Source organism: Echiichthys vipera, assembly GCF_963691815.1.
Source record: "Echiichthys vipera genome assembly, contig: SCAFFOLD_126, whole genome shotgun sequence".
Taxonomy (NCBI): Eukaryota; Metazoa; Chordata; class Actinopteri; order Perciformes; family Trachinidae; genus Echiichthys; species Echiichthys vipera.
The window spans coordinates 15,001-31,486 of NW_028154814.1; the positions used below are offsets into that span (position 1 = coordinate 15,001).

A 16,486-nucleotide genomic window follows, 5' to 3' on the forward strand; every position below is an offset into this window, starting at 1 on the left:
CGACCCTACGGTTCCCAGTCCACGCTCCTTACATGGTCCACACAGGGACTCGGACCGGCGGCGTGTTTCTGGCGCCCCCCGCCGCCTCCGCCCGGTGCTGCGGCCTCCCTCCCTCCCTCTCTCCCTCCGTCGCCTCTCTCTCCCCTCACTTCCTGGTGTTTTCACCCAAACAACAGTTAAAGCGCTTCAACCTTTCCTTTCCTTTAACACCCGGAGCTCCGAGGACCGGCCCCCGAAGTCACCGAGCCGCGGGAGGAGGAGGAGCCCTGAGGCGGGGACCCGGCAGCCGAGTGGAGCCTGTTCGCTGCGGAACCGTGGTTTTACCGAAGGAGAAGCGGACGCTATGTTTTCAACGGCGAACGGCTGGAGCTACCTCCGCTGCTAATGCTAACCAGCTAGCATCAGGCTAACCAGGTAGCAACGAGCTAATAGTTAGCGACGAGCTAACCAGCTAGCGTCGAGCTGACAGTTAGCGACGAGCTAACAGCAAGCGACGGGCTAACAGCAAGCGACAGGCTAACCAGGTAGTGTCGGGCTAACCAGCTAGCGACGGGCTAACCAGCTAGCGTCGGGCTAACCAGTTAACGACGAGCTAACCGTAAGCGACAAGCTAACAGTTAGCGTCGGTCTAACAGTTAGCGTCTGGCTAACCAGCTAGCGACTAGCTGACAGACAGCGACGAGCTGACAGGTAGCAACGAGCTAACAGCTAGCGTCGGGCAAACCAGCTAGCGACGAGCCGACAGCTAGCGTCGGGCTAACCAGCTAGCGTCGGGCTAACAGTAAGCGACGAGCCGACAGTTAGCGTCGGGCTAACCAGCCAGCAACGAGCTGACAGTTAGCAACGAGCCGACCGTAAGCAACAAGGCTACAACAACGGCTAGCGTCGGACTAACGGCTAGCGACCAGCTGACAGTTAGCGTCAGACCGACAGTTAGCGTCGGGCTAACCAGCTAGCGACGAGCTAACCGTTAGGGACGAGCCGACAGCTAGCGTCGGGCTAACCAGCTAGCATAGGGCTAACGGCGGCAGGCAGTCACTGTTAGCGTCGTTAGCATCGAGTGTCAGTTGGGACCGTTGGCTGCACTCGGACGGTAGAAACAAGCTAACAGTTAGCAACGAGCTAACAGTTAGCGTCGGACTGACAGTTAGCACCGGGCTAACGGCGGCGGGCAGTCACTGTTAGCGGCGTTAGCGTCGAGTGTCAGCGGGGACCGTTGGGACCGTGGGGGACCGTCGGCTGAGCCCGGACGGTGGCTCCGCAGCGGCGCCATGGAGAACAAGGACAAGGTCCAGATGAGGAACAACCCCCGGAGGTAAAAATTAGTTTATTTAAATATGAAATATTAATTTTTAATATTGTTTTTGTTTGTTTGACGGATACAAAGTGATTTAACGGCCGTTTGTGGAGAAATTAACGTGAAAAATTCACTTTATTTCGCTTTAAATTAACTGTAAAAACATGTTAAATATAAATAATTCATAATTAACGCGTTAAGAAATTATGAAAAATTCATAAAAATATGAAAAAATTACATGAAAAACGTGAAAAAATTATGAAAAACTGAAAAAATTATGAAAAATGTGAAAAAAAATCATTATAATGTGAAAAAAACATGAAAAAATCATAAAAATGTGAAAGAAACATGAAAATTTCAAAAAAATATGAAAAAAATGTGAAAAAATTCATGAAAAATGTGAAAAACATCATAAAAACATGAAAAAATCATAGAAATATGAAAAATGTAAAATAAATGTGAAAAAAATCATGAAAAATGTGAAAAACGCATTAAATTATTAATATTATTATTTAAATTCATAATTAATGCGTTAAAATATGATTAAAAGCCCACAAAGTAAAAATAAAATATTTATTGGTATTTTGCATAAAAATGCTTCAGTAACTGTAATAAAAGTTATTTAATTTAACTTTTTATTAATTATTAATATTTTTAATATAAAGTTAAACGTTAAAAACATAATTTTAATACACTTGGAGTGGATTTGAGTTCATATTTAATGCATTAAAATATGATTAAAATATATTAAAAATTAAATTAAATAATATTAAATTAAAATTATTAAATTATATAATTTAACTTCTGAGTAATATATAAATTTATATTCATATTTAATGCATTAAAATCCATCCATCCATACGTCCATCCATCCATCCATCCATCCTTCTATCCATCCTTCTATCCATCCATCCATCCTTCTATCCATCCATCCTTCTATCCATCCATCCATCCTTCTATCCATCCATCCATACGTCCATCCATCCGTCTATCCGTCTATCCATCCATCCATCCATCCGTCTATCCATCCATCCATCCATACGTCTATCCATCCGTCCATCCATCCATCCTTCTATCCATCCATCCATCCTTCTATCCATCCATCCATCCATCCTTCTATCCATCCATCCATCCTTCTATCCATCCATCCATCCATCCATACTTCTATCCATCCATCCTTCTATCCATCCATCCATCCTTCTATCCATCCATCCTTCTATCCATCCTTCTATCCATCCATCCATCCATCCTTCTATCCATCCATCCATCCATCCTTCTATCCATCCATCCATCCATCCTTCTATCCATCCATCCATCCATCCTTCTATCCATCCATCCATCCATCCTTCTATCCATCCATCCATCCTTCTATCCATCCATCCATCCATCCATCCTTCTATCCATCCATCCATCCGTACGTCTATCCATCCATCCATCCATCCATCCATACGTCTATCCATCCATCCATCCATCCGTACGTCTATCCATCCGTACGTCTATCCATCCATACGTCCATCCATCCATCCATCCATACGTCTATCCATCCATCCATACGTCCATCCATCCATCCATACATCTATCCATCCATCCATACGTCTATCCATCCATACGTCTATCTATCCATCCATACGTCTATCCATCCATCCATCCATACGTCTAGCCATCCATCCATCCATACATCCATCCATCCATCCATCCATACGTCTAGCCATCCATACGTCCATCCATCCAACCATACGTCTATCCATCCATCCATCCATATGTCTATCCATCCATCCATCCATACGTATATCCATCCATCCATACGTCTATCCATCCATCCATCCATCCATACGTCTATCCATCCATCCATACGTCTATCCATCCATCCATCCATACGTCTATCCATCCATACGTCTATCCATCCATACGTCTATCCATCCATCCATCCGTCCATACGTCTATCCATCCATCCGTCCATACGTCTATCCATCCATCCATCCATCCATACGTCTATCTATCCATCCATCCATGCGTCTATCCATCCATCCATCCATACGTCTATCTATCCATCCATCCATCCATACGTCTATCTATCCATCCATACGTCTATCCATCCATCCATACGTCTATCCATCCATCCATACGTCTATCCATCCATACGTCCATCCATCCATACGTCTATCCATCCATCCATACGTCTATCCATCCATCCATAAGTCTATCCATACGTACGTCTATCCATCCATACGTCCATCCATCCATCCATCCATACGTCTATCCATCCATCCATCCATACGTCTATTCATCCATCCATCCATACGTCTATCCATACGTACGTCTATCCATCCATCCATCCATACGTCTATTCATCCATCCATCCATCCATAAGTCTATCCATACGTACGTCTATCCATCCATACGTCCATCCATCCATCCATCCATAAGTCTATCCATCCATCCATCCATCCATCCATACGTCTATTCATCCATCCATCCATCCATAAGTCTATCCATACGTACGTCTATCCATCCATCCATCTATATATCCATCCATCTATCATCCATCCATACGTCCATCCATCCATCCATACGTCTATATATCCATCCTTCTATCCATCCATCCATACGTCTATCCATCCATCCATACGTCTATTCATCCATCCATCCATCCATCCATAAGTCTATCCATACGTACGTCTATCCATCCATCCATCTATACGTCTATCCATCCATCCATCTATATATCCATCCATCTATCATCCATCCATACGTCCATCCATCCATCCATACGTCTATCCATCCATCCATCTATATATCCATCCTTCTATCATCCATCCATCCTTCTATCCATCCATCCATACGTCTATCCATCCATCCATACGTCCATCCATCTATATATCCATCCTTCTATCATCCATCCATACGTCTATCTATCCATCCATCCATACGTCTATCCATCCATCCATACGTCTATCTATCCATCCATCTATCATCCATCCATACGTCCATCCATCCATCCATCCATCTATCTATCCATCCATCCATACGTCTATCTATCCATCCATCTATCATCCATCCATACGTCCATCCATCCATCCATCCATCTATCTATCCATCCATCCAACTATCCATCCATCCATCTATCCATCCATCCGTCTATCCATCCATCCATCCATACGTCTATCCATCCAACTATCCATCCATCCATTCATCCATTCATCCATCCATCCTTCCCTGGTCAAAGGAACCATTCTTTAGCCGTGACACGTGTTTGATGGCGGTACGGAGGCACAGTGGGAGTGCGCCCCTAAGCCTCCTCTGTTTTGGTTGCATTCTTTAGCCGTGACACTTGTTTGATGGCGGTACGGAGGCACAGTGGGAGTGGCCCTAACTCTCCTCTGTTTGGTTGCATTCTTTAGCCGTGACACGTGTTTGATGGCGGTACGGAGGCACAGTGGGAGCGGCCCCTAACTCTCCTCTGTTTGGTTGCATTCTTTAGCTGTGACACGTGTTTGATGGCGGTACGGAGGCACAGTGGGAGTGCGCCCCTAACTCTCCTCTGTTTGGTTGCATTCTTTAGCCGTGACACGTGTTTGATGGCGGTACGGAGGCACAGTGGGAGTGCGCCCCTAACTCTCCTCTGTTTGGTTGCAGGCAGCTGAAGAAGCTGAGCGAGGACAGTCTCACCAAGCAGCCGGAGGACGTGTTCGATGTCCTGGAGAAGCTCGGAGAGGGGTGAGTCACCTGCACCTGTGCCGCCTCACTTCCTGTTCCTCAACCCACTTCCTGTTTCTCGTTTCTCAAAGCACTTCCTGTTCCTCAACCCACTTCCTGTTTCTCAACGCACTTGTTTTATCTTTTATTTTTTTAAATTTTGACTTATTTTTTAATTTTCTTTATTTTATTTTTATCTTTATTTTTTAATTTTTTATCATCTTTTTTATTTTGAAATTTTTATTTTTTATTTTTTATCATATTTTTAAAATTATTTTTTTTTTATATTTATTTTATTTTTACATTTCTTTAATTTATTTTTATCTTTAAATTTAATTTTATAAAAAATAATATAAATTCATTTTTCTCTTAATTTTTGATATTTTTAATTTTATTGATTTTATTTTGAATTTTCTTTATTTTATTTTTATCATATTTTTAAAATTATCTTATTTTAAATATTTATTTTATTTATACATTTCTTTAATTTATTTTATATCTTTAATTTTCCAAACTTTCATCTTATTTTGAATTTTCTTTATTTTATATTTTATTTATTATTTTCTTTTATTTACAAAATTCTTTATTCTATTTCATCTTTATTTTCTTAAATTTTTATGTTATTTTTAAATCTTTTAAATTCATTTTTATCTTTTATTTTTTTAATTTCTAACTCATTTTTTCTTTATTTTAAAATTTTTATTTTAGCTTTCTTTATTTTATTTTCATCATTATTTTTTTAATTTTTGTTATTTTTATTTTTATTGTACTTTTTATTAGATTTTTAAAAAAAAATTCTTTTTAATTTTATTTTATTTACAAATTTCTTTATTTTATCTTCATTATCTTCTTTAATTTTTATGTTATTTTTAAATCTTTTAATTTTATTTTTATCTCCTTTTTTAACTTCTCTTATTTTGATTTTTCTTAATTTTATTTTTAAGCTTTTATCTTATTTTTATTATTTTAAATTTATTTTCTTATTTAGATTTTTCTTTTTTGAATTATTTAAAGTTTTTTCTTATTTTTTATTTTTTTTTATTTTTTATCTTATTTTTAATTGTATTTATTTTAATTTTAATTTTTTAATATTTATCTTATTTAAAATGTTCTTTTTTATTTTCATCTTTATTTTTTTTAATTTTCTTTTATTTGTAATTTTCTTTATTTTTTAATTTTAATTTTTTAATTTTTTTTATCTTATTTTGAATTTTCTTTATTTTATTTTGAAATTTTTAAACTTTTATCTTATTTCTAATTCTCTTTATTTTATTATTATCTTTATCTTTTATCTTATGTCGTTAATTATTATGTGTGTGTGTGTGTGTGTGTGTGTGTGTGTGTGTGTGTGTGTGTGTGTGTGTGTGTGTGTGTGTGTGTGTGTGTGTGTGTGTGTGTGTGTGTGTGTGTGTGTGTGTGTGTGTGTGTGTGTGTGTGTGTGTGTGTGTGTGTGTGTGTGTGTGTGCGCGTGCGTGTCCGTGCGTGTGTGTGCGTGTGTGTGTGTGTGTGTGTGTGTGTGTGTGCGTCTGTCTGTGTCCCTGTGTGTGCGTGTGTGTATGTGTGTGTCCGTGCGTCTGTGTCTCTGTGTGTGTCTGTGTGTGTGTGTGTGTGTGTGCGTCTGTGTGTGTGTGTGTGTGTGTGTGTGTGTGTGTGTGTGTCTGTGTGTGTGTGTGTGTGTGTGTGTGTCCTCAGCTCGTACGGCTGCGTGTTCAAAGCCCACGTCAAAGACACCGGGGACATCGTGGCGATCAAGCAGGTCCCCGTGGAGTCGGACCTCCAGGAGATCATCAAGGAGATCTCCATCATGCAGCAGTGCAACAGGTAACACCGGCAGTGTCCTGCAGTGGGCACACTCCCACTGTGCCTCCGTGCCGTCTTCATCTGGTTCTGTGGTGTTTTCATGTGTTTTTGTGGTGTTTTAATGTGTTTTCAGTCGTTTTTGTGGTGTTTTCATCCGTTTTTAGTCGTTTTTGTGGTGTTTCCATGTGTTTTTGTGGTGTTTTTGTGGTGTTTTCATGTGTTTTTGTGGTGTTTTCATGTGTTTTTTGTGGTGTTTTCATCTGTTTTTAGTCGTTTTTGTGGTGTTTTCATGTGTTTTTGTGGTGTTTCCATGTGTTTTTGTCTTGTTTTCATCTGTTTTTAGTCGTTTTTGTGGTGTTTTCATGTGTTTTTGTGGTGTTTTCATCTGTTTTTGTCTTGTTTTCATCTGTTTTTAGTCGTTTTTGTGGTGTTTTCATGTGTTTTTGTGGTGTTTTCATCTGTTTTTGTGGTGTTTTCATCTGTTTTTGTGGTGTTTTCAACTGTTTTTAGTCGTTTTTGTGGTGTTTTCATGTGTTTTTAGTCGTTTTTGTGGTGTTTTCATCTGTTTTTGTGGTGTTTTCATCTGTTTTTGTGGTGTTTTCATGTGTTTTTGTGGTGTTTTCATCTGTTTTTGTGGTGTTTTCATGTGTTTTTGTGGTGGTTTCATGTGTTTTCATGTGTTTCTGTGGTGTTTTCATGTGTTTCTGTGGTGTTTTCATATGTTTCTGTGGTGTTTTCATGTGTTTCTGTGTTGTTTTTATGTGTTTTTGATGTCATTAAGGGCGCCCTCCCACTGTTCCTCCGTACCGCACCCCAAACACGTCCCACGGGTAGAGTCCGGCTCCTTTGACCAGTGTGCGTGCAACCGCACCGTGTCTAGGGACCCTAAAGCACGGGGCGCGGGCACGGAGGCACAGCGGGAGGGCGCACAGTGGGCTGAAAATGTTGTAAACATTCTGACGTGTGTTCGAATCCCCCTCTCTGTGTGTTCAGTCCGCATGTGGTGCGCTACTACGGCAGCTACTTCAAAAACAGCGACCTGTGGATCGTGATGGAGTACTGCGGAGCCGGCTCGGTGTCTGACATCATCCGGATACGCAACAAGACGGTAACGAGACACACACACACACACACACACACACACACACACACACACACACACACACACACACACACACTGTGTCACTAATAAAGACAGACGCAAACGAGTAAACAGACTACACACAGCCTCAAATTCTGTGTTTCCATGACAACAGGCAGGAAATTGTTTTCCGTTGTTTTTTTTATTGGCGTGTGAATTCTGTCTCTACACGGTCGTGTGTTTCCATGACAACAGGCAGCAAATTATGGTTTTTTTTATCGGAGTGTAAATTCTGTCTCTACACGGTCACATGTTTCCATGACAACAGGCAGGAAATTATGTTTCTTATCGGAGTGTAAATTCTGTCTCTACACGGTCGCTTGTTTCCATGACAACAGGCAGGAAATTATGTTTTCTGATGTTTTTTTAATCGGAGTGTGAATTCTGTCTCTACACGGTCGCGTGTTTCCATGACAACAGGCAGGAAATTATGTTTTCTGATGTTTTTTTTAATCGGAGTGTGAATTCTGTCTCTACGCGGCCGCGTGTTTCCATGACAACAGGCGGGAAATTATATTTTCTGATGTTTTTTAATCGACGTGTAAATTCCGTCTCTACACGGTCGCGAGTTTCCATGACAACAGGCAGGAAATTATGTTTTTTTTTTTTATCGGAGTGTGAATTCTGTCTCTACACAGTCGCATGTTTCCATGACAACAGGCAGGAAATTATGTTTTCTATCTGAGTGTAAATTCCAGTCTCTATGCGGTCGCGTGTTTCCATGACAACAGGCAGGAAATTATGTTTTCTGATGTTTTTTGAGCGGAGTGTGAATTCTGTCTCTACACGGTCGCGTGTTTCCATGACAACAGGCAGGAAATTATGTTTTTATCGAAGTGTAAATTCTGTCTCTACATGGTCGCGTGGTTCCATGACAACGGGCAGGAAATTATGTTTTCTGATGTTTTTTTTTAATCGGAGTGTGAATTCAGTCTCTACGCGGTCGCGCGTTTCCATGACAACAGGCAGGAAATTATGTTTTCCGATGTTTTTTTATTGGAGTGTGAATTCTGTCTCTACACGGTAGCGTGTTTCCATGACAACAGGCAGGAAATTATGTTTTCTGATGTTTTTATATCAGATTGTGAATTCTGTCTCTACACGGTCACATGTTTCCATGACAACATGCAGGAAATTATGTTTTCAGATGTTTTTTTATCGGCGTGTGAATTCTGTCTCTACACGGTCGCGTGTTTCCATGACAACAGGCAGCAAATTATGTTTTCTGATGTTTCTTATTGGAGTGTGAATTCTGTCTCTACGCGGTTGCGTGTTTCCATGACAACAGGCAGCAAATGATGTTTTCTGATGTTTTTTTTATGAGTGTGAATTCTGTCTCTACACGGTCGCGTGTTTCCATGACAACAGGCAGGAACCGATGTTTTTATCGGCGTGTAAATTCCGTCTCTACACGGTCGCGTGTTTCCATGACAACAGGCAGGAAATTATGTTTTTTTATTGGAGTGTGAATTCTGTCTCTACGCGGTCGCGTGTTTCCATGACAACAGGCAGGAATTTATTTTTTTTATCGGAGTGTGAATTCTGTCTCTACGCGGTCGCGTGTTTTCATGACAAATGGCAGGAAATTATGTTTTTATAGGAGTGTGAATTCTGTCTCTACACAGTCGCGTGTTTCCATGACAACAGGCAGGAAATTATGTTATTTTACTTAAGTTTTAGTCATTTTGCTTAAATTTCTCGTCATTTTGCTTAAATTTCTCGTCACTTTGCTTAAATTTCTCGTCATTTTGCTTAAGTTTCCACTCCTAACGGGGAAAACGAAACTGAAACTCAACCAAAAATCACACCGTCCCTTTAAAACCTTCCAGAAAACGACTGAAAAACGAAGCGTAACGTATCAGATCCAATCACATCGTCGGCCAAACATTGCGATATATGTGTCGTATCCTGAGATTAGCGCGTCGCTAACGGCGCCTAGCTCGCGTCACGTAGCCTCTGTAACGCGTACGCGTGTGTGTGTGTGTGTGTGTGTGTGTTGCAGATAACGGAAGAGGAGATTGCGGCCATCCTGCAGTCCACCCTGAAGGGTCTGGAGTACCTGCACTTCATGAGGAAGATCCACCGAGACATCAAAGCGGGGAACATCCTGCTGAACGCCGAGGGTCAGGCCAAGCTCGCCGACTTCGGGGTCGCCGGGCAACTCACGGTGAGCGACTCGGACTTCCCCTCAGAGACTCGAGACTTGACTCGGACTTCCCCTCAGAGACTCGAGTCCTGACTCGGACTTCCCCTCAGAGACTCGAGACCTGACTCGGACTTCCCCTCAGAGACCTGACTCGGACTTCCCCTCAGAGACCCGACTCGGACTTCCCCTCAGAGACTCGAGACCTGACTCGGACTTCCCCTCAGACACTCGAGACCTGACTCGGACTTCCCCTCAGAGACTCGAGACTTGACTCGGACTTCCCCTCAGAGACTCGAGACTTGACTCGGACTTCCCCTCAGAGACTCGAGACTTGACTCGGACTTCCCCTCAGAGACTCGAGACTTGACTGGGACTTCCCCTCAGAGACTTGACTCGGACTTCCCCTCAGAGACTTGACTCGGACTTCCCCTCAGAGACTTGACTCGGACTTCCCCTCAGAGACTCGAGACTTGACTCGGACTTCCCCTCAGACTTGACTCGGACTTCCCCTCAGAGACTCGACTCGGACTTCCCCTCGGACACTTGACTCGGACTTCCCCTCAGAGACTTGACTCGGACTTCCCCTCAGAGACTCGACTCGGACTTCCCCTCAGAGACCTGACTCGGACTTCCCCTCAGAGACTCGACTCGGACTTCCCCTCAGAGACTCGACTCGGACTTCCCCTCAGAGACTCGAGACTTGACTCGGACTTCCCCTCAGAGACTCGAGACTTGACTCGGACTTCCCCTCAGACACTCGAGACTTGACTCGGACTTCCCCTCAGAGACTCGAGACCTGACTCGGACTTCCCCTCAGAGTCTTGACTCGGACTTCCCCTCAGAGACTTGAGACCTGACTCGGACTTCCCCTCAGAGACTCGAGACTTGACTCGGACTTCCCCTCAGAGACCTGACTCGGACTTCCCCTCAGAGACTCGACTCAGACTTCCCCTCGGAGACGTGACTCGGACTTCCCCTCAGAGTCCTGACTCGGACTTCCCCTCGGAGACGTGACTCGGACTTCCCCTCAATGCTTGACTCGGACTTCCCCTCAGAGACTTGAGACCTGACTCGGACTTCCCCTCAGAGACTCGAGACTTGACTCGGACTTCCCCTCAGAGACATGACTCGGACTTCCCCTCAGAGACCTGACTCGGACTTCCCCTCAGAGACTTGACTTGGACTTCCCCTCAGAGACTCGAGACCTGACTCGGACTTCCCCTCAGAGACTCGAGACCTGACTCGGACTTTCCCTCAGAGACTTGAGACTTGACTCGGACTTCCCCTCATAGACTCGAGACCTGACTCGGACTTCCCCTCAGAGACTCGAGACCTGACTCGGACTTCCCCTCAGAGACTCGAGACCTGACTCGGACTTCCCCTCAGAGACTCGAGACTTGACTCGGACTTCCCCTCAGAGACCTGACTCGGACTTCCCCTCAGAGACTCGACTCGGACTTCCCCTCAGAGACTCGACTCGGACTTCCCCTCAGAGACTCGAGACCGGACTCGGACTTCCCCTCAGAGACTCGACTCGGACTTCCCCTCAGAGACTTGACTCGGACTTCCCCTCAGAGACTTGACTCGGACTTCCCCTCAGAGACTTGACTCGGACTTCCCCTCAGAGACCTGACTCGGACTTCCCCTCAGAGACTTGAGACCTGACTCGGACTTCCCCTCAGAGACCTGACTCGGACTTCCCCTCAGAGACTTGACTCGGACTTCCCCTCAGAGACTTGAGACCTGACTCGGACTTCCCCTCAGAGACTTGAGACCTGACTCGGACTTCCCCTCAGAGACTTGAGACCTGACTCGGACTTCCCCTCAGAGACCTGACTCGGACTTCCCCTCAGAGACTTGACTCGGACTTCCCCTCAGAGACTCGACTCGGACTTCCCCTCAGAGACTCGACTCGGACTTCCCCTCAGAGACTCGACTCGGACTTCCCCTCAGAGACCTGACTCGGACTTCCCCTCAGAGACTTGACTCGGACTTCCCCTCAGAGACTCGACTCGGACTTCCCCTCAGAGACTTGACTCGGACTTCCCCTCAGAGACTCGACTCGGACTTCCCCTCAGAGACTCGACTCGGACTTCCCCTCAGAGACTCGACTCGGACTTCCCCTCAGAGACTCGACTCGGACTTCCCCTCAGAGACTCGACTCGGACTTCCCCTCCGAGACTTGACTCGGACTTCCCCTCAGAGACTTGACTCGGACTTCCCCTCAGAGACTTGACTCGGACTTCCCCTCAGAGACTTGACTCGGACTTCCCCTCAGAGACTTGACTCGGACTTCCCCTCAGAGACTTGAGACCTGACTCGGACTTCCCCTCAGAGACCTGACTCGGACTTCCCCTCAGAGACTTGACTCGGACTTCCCCTCAGAGACTTGACTCGGACTTCCCCTCAGAGACATGACTCGGACTTCCCTCAGAGACTCGACTCGGACTTCCCCTCAGAGACTCGAGACTTGACTCGGACTTCCCCTCAGAGACCTGACTCGGACTTCCCCTCAGAGACTTGACTCGGACTTCCCCTCAGAGACCTGACTCGGACTTCCCCTCAGAGACTTGACTCGGACTTCCCCTCAGAGACTCGACTCGGACTTCCCCTCAGAGACTCGAGACTTGACTCGGACTTCCCCTCAGAGACTCGACTCGGACTTCCCCTCAGAGACTCGAGACTTGACTCGGACTTCCCCTCGGACACTCGAGACTTGACTCGGACTTCCCCTCAGAGACTCGACTCGGACTTCCCCTCAGAGACTTGACTCAGACTTCCCCTCAGAGACTCGAGACCTGACTCGGACTTCCCCTCAGAGACCTGACTCGGACTTCCCCTCAGAGACTTGACTCGGACTTCCCCTCAGAGACTCGAGACTTGACTCGGACTTCCCCTCAGAGACTCGAGACCTGACTCGGACTTCCCCTCAGACACTCGAGACTTGACTCAGACTTCCCCTCAGAGACTCGAGACCTGACTCGGACTTCCCCTCAGAGACTTGAGACTTGACTCGGACTTCCCCTCAGAGACTTGAGACTTGACTCGGACTTCCCCTCAGAGACTTGAGACTTGACTCGGAATTCCCCTCAGAGACTCGAGTCCTGACTCGGACTTCCCCTCAGAGACCTGACTCGGACTTCCCCTCAGAGACTCGAGACTTGACTCGGACTTCCCCTCAGAGACCTGACTCGGACTTCCCCTCAGAGACCTGACTCGGACTTCCCCTCAGAGACTCGACTCGGACTTCCCCTCAGAGACTCGACTCGGACTTCCCCTCAGAGACTCGATTCGGACTTCCCCTCAGAGACTCGAGACTCGACTCGGACTTCCCCTCAGGGACTTGACTCGGACTTCCCCTCGTGACTTGATTCGGACTTCCCCTCAGAGACTTGACTCGGACTTCCCCTCAGAGACTCGAGTCGGACTTCCCCTCAGAGACTCGAGACCTGACTCGGACTTCCCCTCAGAGACTTGACTCGGACTTCCCCTCAGAGACTCGACTCGGACTTCCCCTCAGAGACTTGACTTGGACTTCCCCTCAGAGACTCGAGACTTGACTCGGACTTCCCCTCAGAGACTCGAGACTTGACTCGGACTTCCCCTCAGAGACCTGACTCGGACTTCCCCTCAGACACTCGAGTCCTGACTCGGACTTCCCCTCAGAGACCTGACTCAGACTTCCCCTCAGACACTCGAGACTCGACTCGGACTTCCCCTCAGAGACTTGACTCGGACTTCCCCTCAGAGACTCGAGACTTGACTCGGACTTCCCCTCAGAGACTCGAGACTTGACTCGGACTTCCCCTCAGACACTCGAGACTTGACTCGGACTTCCCCTCAGACACTCGAGACTCGACTCGGACTTCCCCTCAGAGACCCGAGACTTGACTCGGACTTCCCCTCAGAGACTCGAGACTTGACTCGGACTTCCCCTCAGAGACCTGACTCGGACTTCCCCTCAGACACTCGAGTCCTGACTCGGACTTCCCCTCAGAGACCTGACTCAGACTTCCCCTCAGACACTCGAGACTCGACTCGGACTTCCCCTCAGAGACTTGACTCGGACTTCCCCTCAGAGACTCGAGACTTGACTCGGACTTCCCCTCAGAGACTCGAGACTTGACTCGGACTTCCCCTCAGACACTCGAGACTTGACTCGGACTTCCCCTCAGACACTCGAGACTCGACTCGGACTTCCCCTCAGAGACCCGAGACTTGACTCGGACTTCCCCTCAGAGACTCGAGACCTGAAAGCTGGCCAACGAGGCCCCCGGGGAAAGGGAAGTTCGGGTCCCCCTGCTGGAGCTTCTGCCCCCGAGACCCAACCCCGGTTTGAGGGTCTCTCTCTCTGTCCCCCCCCCCCCCCAGGACACCATGGCGAAGAGGAACACGGTGATCGGCACGCCCTTCTGGATGGCCCCGGAGGTCATCCAGGAGATGGGCTACAACTGCGTGGCCGACATCTGGTCCCTGGGGATCACGGCGATAGAGATGGCGGAGGGGAAGCCGCCGTACGCCGACATCCACCCCATGAGGGTGAGAGACAGTCACCTTGGTATCTTTGTCCGGTTAAGAGTGTAGTTTAGTCCTGAGTCTGGTTCCTGAGTCTGGTTCCTGAGTCTGGTTCCTGAGTCTGGTTCCTGACTCTGGCTCCTGACTCTGGCTCCTGACTCTGGCTCCTGACTCTGGCTCCTGACTCTGGTTCCTGACTCTGGTTCCTGACTCTGGCTCCTGACTCTGGTTCCTGACTCTGGTTCCCGACTCTGGTTCCTGAGTCTGGCTCCTGACTCTGGTTCCTGACTCTGGCTCCTGACTCTGGCTCCTGACTCTGGCTCCTGACTCTGGTTCCTGACTGTGGTTCTTGACTCTGGCTCCTGACTCTGGCTCCTGACTCTGGCTCCTGACTCTGGCTCCTGACTCTGGCTCCTGACTCTGGTTCCTGACTCTGGTTCCTGACTCTGGTTCCTGACTCTGGTTCCTGACTCTGGTTCCTGGTTCCTGACTCTGGTTCCTGACTCTGGTTCCTGACTCTGGCTCCTGACTCTGGCTCCTCCGGCTCCTGACTCTGGCTCCTGACTCTGGTTCCTGACTCTGGTTCCTCCGGCTCCTGACTCTGGCTCCTGACTCTGGCTCCTGACTCTGGTTCCTGACTCTGGTTCCTGACTCTGGTTCCTGACTCTGGCTCCCGACTCTGGTTCCTGACTCTGGTTCCTGACTCTGGTTCCTGACTCTGGTTCCTGGTTCCTGACTCTGGTTCCTGACTCTGGCTCCTGACTCTGGTTCCTGACTCTGGTTCCTGACTCTGGCTCCCGACTCTGGTTCCTGACTCTGGTTCCTGACTCTGGTTCCTGACTCTGGCTCCTGACTCTGGTTCCTGACTCTGGTTCCTGACTCTGGTTCCTGACTCTGGCTCCCGACTCTGGTTCCTGACTCTGGTTCCTGACTCTGGTTCCTGACTCTGGTTCCTGGTTCCTGACTCTGGTTCCTGACTCTGGTTCCTGACTCTGGCTCCTGACTCTGGTTCCTGGCTCCCGACTCTGGTTCCTGACTCTGGTTCCTGACTCTGGTTCCTGAGTCTGGTTCCTGACTCTGGCTCCTGACTCTGGTTCTGGTTCCTGAGTCTGGTTCCTGACTCTGGCTCCTGACTCTGGTTCCTGGCTCCCGACTCTGGCTCCTGACTCTGGTTCCTGACTCTGGTTCCTGACTCTGGTTCCTGACTCTGGTTCCTGACTCTGGTTCCTGAGTCTGGTTCCTGACTCTGGTTCCTGACTCTGGTTCTGGTTCCTGAGTCTGGTTCCTGACTCTGGCTCCTGACTCTGGTTCCTGACTCTGGCTCCTGACTCTGGTTCCTGACTCTGGCTCCTGACTCTGGTTCCTGACTCTGGCTCCTGACTCTGGCTCCTGACTCTGGTTCCTGACTCTGGTTCCTGACTCTGGTTCCTGACTCTGGTTCCTGACTCTGGTTCCTGACTCTGGCTCCTGACTCTGGTTCCTGACTCTGGCTCCTGACTCTGGTTCCAGACTCTGGTTCCAGACTCTGGCTCCTGACTCTGGCTCCTGACTCTGGCTCCTGACTCTGGTTCCTGACTCTGGTTCCTGACTCTGGTTCCTGACTCTGGTTCCTGACTCTGGTTCCTGACTCTGGCTCCTGACTCTGGTTCCTGACTCTGGCTCCTGACTCTGGTTCCTGACTCTGGTTCCTGACTCTGGTTCCTGACTCTGGCTCCTGACTCTGGTTCCTGACTCTGGTTCCTGACTCTGGCTCCTGACTCTGGTTCCTGGCTCCTGACTCTGGTTCCTGACTCTGGCTCCTGACTCTGGCTCCTGACTCTGGTTCTTGACTCTGGCTCCTGACTCTGGTTCCTGACTCTGGCTCCTGACTCTGGTTCCTGACTCTGGTTCC

General features: G+C 47.4%; 1 protein-coding gene across 1 annotated transcript; it reads left to right on the top strand.

Annotated features, from left to right (window-relative positions):
* Positions 1-147: 147 nt before the first annotated feature.
* On the top strand, positions 148-14,619 carry LOC310966363 (serine/threonine-protein kinase 4-like; the record flags this gene model as incomplete). Its single annotated transcript, XM_083940944.1, has 7 exons — positions 148-626; positions 1,017-1,315; positions 4,934-5,014; positions 6,686-6,814; positions 7,787-7,901; positions 9,937-10,101; positions 14,452-14,619. Coding segments are annotated over exons 2-7 (702 nt in total), but the record flags the coding sequence as incomplete, so codon positions are not given.
* Positions 14,620-16,486: the final 1,867 nt, after the last annotated feature.